The 6208-nt window shown below is 44.3% G+C and overlaps 1 protein-coding gene across 1 annotated transcript; it reads right to left on the reverse strand.

Annotated features, from left to right (window-relative positions):
• Positions 1 to 998: 998 nt before the first annotated feature.
• On the reverse strand, positions 999 to 2632 carry LOC110293112 (proliferation-associated protein 2G4). The gene has a single exon (XM_085828902.1). The coding sequence runs from the start codon at positions 2397 to 2399 to the stop codon at positions 1281 to 1283; it is 1119 nt and encodes a 372-aa protein (XP_085685028.1). The 5' UTR covers positions 2400 to 2632; the 3' UTR covers positions 999 to 1280.
• Positions 2633 to 6208: the final 3576 nt, after the last annotated feature.

Below are 6208 nucleotides of genomic sequence, written 5' to 3' on the forward strand. Positions count from 1 at the left end.
GAGCGCTGTGTGAGTGTAAGCCTTGATATGCTGATGGTGACTTACTTGTGCCTTTTGTTGTTGAAATGATTTAAATTTACACAACACTGCTACCAAGAAGTAGAATCTCAAGCCTCTAGTCTCTTTCTTTTTTTTTTTTTTTTTTTGAGCAAATCCAAATTTATTTTAATGCCATGTCATTTCAAAAACCTCAGCCTTAGTTCCCTGGGACAGCATGCCAGAGGTACAAATTGTAACTTCTCTACAACCCCCCAGCAAGCATCCAAGTCCACAGCTTCTGAAAGCCAGTTCTCTTCAGTCTACTCCTCTGGTTCCTTGTTTTTCTTTCAAGAGAGGAAACTCAAAAGTAGGTGGCTGGGTGTGGTGGTGCACACCTTAATTCTAGCACTGAGGAGGCTCTCTGTGAGGGCTAGCCTGGTTGACATAGTTTGAAGCCAGCTGGAGTTAGTGAGACCCTGTTTCAAACCAACTCCACCCCACCTTACACACCAAACAATTTAAACAGGGGGAAAAAACCCACTGGGATGTTCAATGTAGGGCCTAAAATCATCAAGTGAGGGAAAATGCACTGGATCCAGATGGCCGGAAACAAGGTATGACTTACAATTTTGTGAAAATGGGTGGAAGGATTGAGGGACTGTACAGAACAAAAATGGCTAAAAATTTTGCAAATGAGGATCCATTCAGTAGATAAAAAAATCTCTTCTTAATGGAGAATTCAGCTTCTAGAAATAGGAAGGGTCTAGACACCCTGCCTAAGCAGGTCACAAGGAATCTGCCACCACAGCCAGCCCTCTTTGAGGGCAGATTAAACACGTGATGACAGATAGGGGGAAACAGAAAAGAAAAACAAAAATCCCCCCAGGAGTGAGAAATGTTGTCAGTGACATAAAAACCCCAGCCAAGGCCTCCATGCTGATGGATAACCTCGCTCCTTTCTGTTTTGTAGTTGGGCCACAAACCTTGACCAAGCAGAGTAGAAAAGGCTAGAAAGAGGGGCTTGACGACAGTGGATTTTGACTCCTGATTTTATTATTCAATTTCTTTTCTACTAAAAGTAGTCTTCGGTGGCTGGGAAGCCTGGCCTCCCAACACCAGAGTCAGTCGGAGCTGGTTTTTTGTTGAAAGGAGTGGGTGGGTGGGTTGGGGACCGGGATGAGGGCTGAAGACCCCCGCTCTGCTGGTAGTCTTGGGTGGAGAAGACGAACTGCACTTGACAGAGCCTGGGGTGCGGTGGGAGGGGGTGAGGCAGGAATGACAAGCTGGGGAGGGGACCCACCTCAGTCCCCAGCTTCATTCTCTTCTAAAGTCTCTCCACTGGTGGCATTCTCTGCAGTCTTGGAGGCCTTCTTTTTCTTCTTTTTCTGGGTTTTTCTACTTGCAGAACTCTGGAGAAGAGCCTTCAGCTCTGCATCCTGAACCTCCAGCTCAGACTTGTACAGGTCAGGCTCAAAGGGACCACTGGTTATCCGCATGGGGCCGTTGGGCATGAGTAGAACTGTAAATTTAAACTGGGCAACAAACTCACCCTCCTTCTCATAGAGAACGTTAAATGGCTGTAGTAACTCATGTTTGGCACACTCTACCACACCCATTCGAGCCTTCTTCTCATCTTCAAATGCTCTTAAAGTAAACGGCATGGCATCAAAACGCCGTTCCACCTCACTGAAAAAGGCACGTGAAGTTTTCATTTTCAGGCCATATTGTTTAGAGGGGTCTCGCTTGTAGATGGTGGTTCTCTGTCCTGCATCTTTGGCCTTGCCTTCTCCTGAGCTGACGAGGACATCCACAGCATAAACCTCATGCACCTCAAATTCTGCCTTTTCATGGTCCTTCTTCTGCTGGTCTGTAGGGTTCTGAATAATCGTCTTCTCTCCATCAATCACATGCTGCTTCAATTGGTGTGACAGCATACCTTCTATTGGTGTGCAGTTAAATGAGTGAGCAACCTTGTTCCATGCTTCAGTCACTTGTGTGTTCTGGTTTCCAGGTTTGACCAGTCGTAAGGCAGCTTCAGCGCATAGGTGAGCCGCCTTAATGACATCTGCTTTCCGCCCTGTTACCTGGGTCCCCTGAGCTACACCAATTACAAAAGTGTGAGCCACATTGGCAATGAAGCCATCCACATGAACCCCAAGGTCAATTTTTACCAAGTCACCTTCCTTGAGTATATAGTCCTGGTCACTCTTCAAAGGGGAGAAGTGACACACACAGTTATTTACGGAAATGCTGGTAGGAAAGGCAATACCTTTCTTCATTTCCTTTTCCTTCTTGAAGATCTTCCCTGTCTCTTCCATAATCATGGCATCACCTTTCTCACACAAGCTCAGCACAGACACACCTGAGCTGGAAGCCTCCACCAAAGATCGAAGCACCCGGTTGGCGATGTCGCCCCCCATCTTATACTTGGTCACGACCAGGTCCTCGGCGATAGTTTGCTCCTGCTGTCTTCGCCCGACATCTTCCTACTGCTACTACTGCAGCTTCACTTTCCCTGAGCTGCGGCCTCCGTCTCCCTTCCCAGCCACAAGCTGTAGCTAGAGTCTCTTCGATCCGCGAGGAAAGCGCGAGCAAGGAAGGGAGCGGGAGGGCGGGCAGAGAGAGCGAGAAGCTGCGAGCGCGCGGGCTGAGGCGCAGGGCACACTGGCGTCTCTTTCTTTAGTAGTGTTTTTTTCCGGTTTCTTCTTCTTTTTTTTTTCCTAGCAACTCTAATAGACTGTAGAATTTGATACAGGGGTATATATAGGTAAAGGATTACTGAATGGAGCAGAAATGACTCAAACACAGAAGTATCACTACTTCCCAGTCCAGCATAAGTGACAGTTCATGAAAATTAGAAAATTAAGAGCCCTCTGCTGTGTTCACTGTCGTAAAATACTTTAGTTTGAACAAGAGATTACAAAAGCTAGAGCTGTCCACACCCTTAAAATGAATTGCCATTGCAACAATCTGCTCATTTCATAGCTCAACAAGTTATGTCCAGTTCCTGCTGCCTGTTGAGGGACTTTGATTGTCATACACTGGGCTCAGGCTAAGGCAGGCCTTTCTGCTTCCTGTCTTCATAACTATGGAATATTATACATGCTGTAAGCTTTCTACCTCAACCATTTGTAAGTATGCAGCTTATTGGTATAAATGTGCTTGACACTATAACTGGGGAGATATGTACAAACATCCCTCCTCAACTCAGGGACATGACAATAGACCAAGATGCCACTAAAGTCCAACTTGGTGAATCAATGAGTTTTGTTGAGGTTACTTGCTTGCAGGAGTGAGTGAAAGGTTACCAAATGGAGTAGAAGTGACTTAAAGACTGTGGCATCACTAAAATCCTAGCCTAGCATGGATGTCAATTCATGAAAGCTAAAAACTTGGAGCCATCTGCATAGCTTGCAAGAAGCTCAGCAAATTGGAGAGTGTCTCTTTCAGGAAGCTCAGGATGTTTTAACCTGTGTCCTGGAGATGCAATTTTCCCTCCCCTTCCAGCTGGTATCTGACTACTGTGCTCAAAGTCACTTCCTCCTTGTTTAGAGTCAGTCTCCTAGCCTTCTGTCTTCATGTCTGTCTCATTGATGCTTTTCCTTTTTTCTCTACTTGTTATAGAAGTCTGAGAACACATTAGGCCACTCTGTATCAGGGTTAATCTGGGTTTATCACAATATTCTCAATACTTTGAGCTACTGCAAAAGGCCCTTTTGCCATATAATATAACATGCCTATAACTTCTGAGAATTAGGATATATGATCTCTAGGACCTGTCATTTAGCTCCTCATGAGCACAGTAATCAGAAGGCTATGCCTGTGCCTGAGGGTGCACCACATTTTTTGTGTGCACTGTCTCACTCAGCTTGCAGGCAGCTTGAGTCAGATCCTTCAGTGCCTTTATTCAGAATACGATGAAGTTGGGGATAAAGAAATTGACTACTAAGATGCTGATGCAGATTTTGAGCCTGCCTTTCATAGCAGAAAGAACACATATTTTGGAATAAGACAGGTGAATTTTTCTTCCCGTTGATTCCTGATGTATCCCAGTTATCCTCATTATTATTTTTTTTAATTTAAAATTTGTATGGGTGTGGGCAGTGGGAGCACAGATGTCGAACAGGGGGTTTAGAAACTCTGTGAGCACATCCGAGGAATTAACCACACAGAGACCACAATCAATAAGCAGACCAACTTTTGTAGGGTGATTGAAGGCTTATAAAGTTTTGGGGGACTGAAGGTAGGGACATCCAATGGGCAAAGGTCATTGGCTGGGGGCTTAGGGTCCTGGAATGCCTAATTAGCATGGGGAAGTGTTTCAGGACTCTCAGGTACTGGCTGATCAGGTTTTGTCAAGAGAAAGGAAAGTGGTCCTAGAATCTAATTGAGACTTCAGAACATGCTTCAGGTAGAGGCTTATGTGTAGGCTTAGACAAGGTCAGAGGAAACCTGCTAAAGAAGTGAGTCTCCTATATTGGACCCAAGCTTAGAAGCAATCTAGTCATAGTGGATGTAGACCTTAATTAGCAGAGTTTTTCCACAAATGGGTGTTTTGCCTGCACATGTATGTGTGCACCACATGCATGCCTAGTGCCTGCAGAGATTAAAGGAGAACTTCAGATCTTCTGGAACTGGAGTTACAAAAATTGTGAACTGCCATGTGGGTGCTGGGAATTGATTCCAGATCACTTAGAAGAGCAGCCAGTGTTCTACGTTATTGAACCATTTTTCTAGCCCCAGCTTCATTCTTTTCACCACACACTTCAGAAATGTTCTTTGCTACTTTTTTTTTTCTTTTGAGACAGGGTTTCTCTGTATAGCCCTGGCATACTCTACTCTTGTTTGCAAGATCATTACTCTATCTCTGTGCCAAGAAGCTGATCTATTTCATTACACCTTGTGGAATCTGTTTGCTGAATGTCCCTTCTCCTTTTCTTTCCATGTCCCCTCTCTTATACAGTTGTCATTTCTTAACTAATCCTCCTAGGGAGTTTCTAACATCCACTCTTACCTCTGTAGTCTTTGTGGATGGATTTTCTAGTTCCCTTAATACAATCACTTCATTCTATCTAGGATGTGGAGAAGTCTCTTTGGGAGCTGGAGATATTTAGCTGTTCCTTAGACACATACCAGGAGTGCCTGTCAGCTCCATTGGCTTTTATTGGTCTATTTCTATAGTTTCTCTTTGGGATGTAGACCTTATGTTTAAATAGCTGTCCTATTCTTGGGACCAGGATTAACATGCAGAAACTTCAAATCAATTTTCCATCTATGAGAAAAACAGAAGGGCAATGCAAGAAGCAGTTTTTGTGTGTTACTAGAGATGCTTGTGGTATAGTTTTAATCTGAAATGTCCTTTGCATGGTCAGGTTTTGAATGGTCCCCAGATGGTAGTGGCCTCTTGAGATTCTGTGGAACTTTTAGGAGATGGGTCCTATCTGAGGGATGAGGGCCACTAGGGGTGAGTTATGATGGTGGCTGACCCTTGCTTCCTGCTGGTTCTTTGTTTCTTGGTGTGCTTGTCACTGTTCCAGTGCTCTGAAGAGACACTATGGCCAAGGCAGCTCTCATGAAAGAAAACATTTAATTGGGGGTTCACTTACACTTTTAGAAAGTTAGTCCATTATTATGGTGGAACACAGTAGCATGAAGGCAAGCATGGCTCTGGAGAAGTTGCTGAAGCTACATCCTGATCCTCAGGGAGAGAGAGAGAGAGAGAGAGAGAGAGAGAGAGAGAGAGAGAGAGAGAGAGAGAGAATTGGCATGGGTTTTTGAAACCTTAAGGCCTACTCCTGGTGACACACTTCCTCCAACATGTCCTACCACTCCTAAAGTAGTGCCACACCCTGCTGTCTAAGCATTCAAATATATGAGGTTATAGGGGTCATTCTCATTTGGTCTGCCATGATGTGACCCAATACTACCATATATTCTCAATACCATAAGCCAAGATTCTCCTGCACGATATGACCAACTATCTCAGTGTTCTATTAGTATGAAGAGACATCATGACCAAGACAAGGAAACTTTTATAAAATAAAGTATTTTCTTGGGAACTTGCTTGCCATTTCAGAGGTTTAGTCCATTATCGTGGTAGGAAGCATGGTGACATAAGACAGACATGGTGATGGTGAAAGAGCTGAGAGTTTGTACATATGGATCTCCAGGCATCAGGAAGAGAATGATACTATTCCCTTCATAAGCTTTTGCAATTTTAAAACCCAAT

Source organism: Mus caroli, unplaced genomic scaffold (assembly GCF_978045245.1).
Source record: "Mus caroli unplaced genomic scaffold, Mus_caroli_1 scaffold_12, whole genome shotgun sequence".
Classification (NCBI taxonomy): domain Eukaryota; kingdom Metazoa; phylum Chordata; class Mammalia; order Rodentia; family Muridae; genus Mus; species Mus caroli.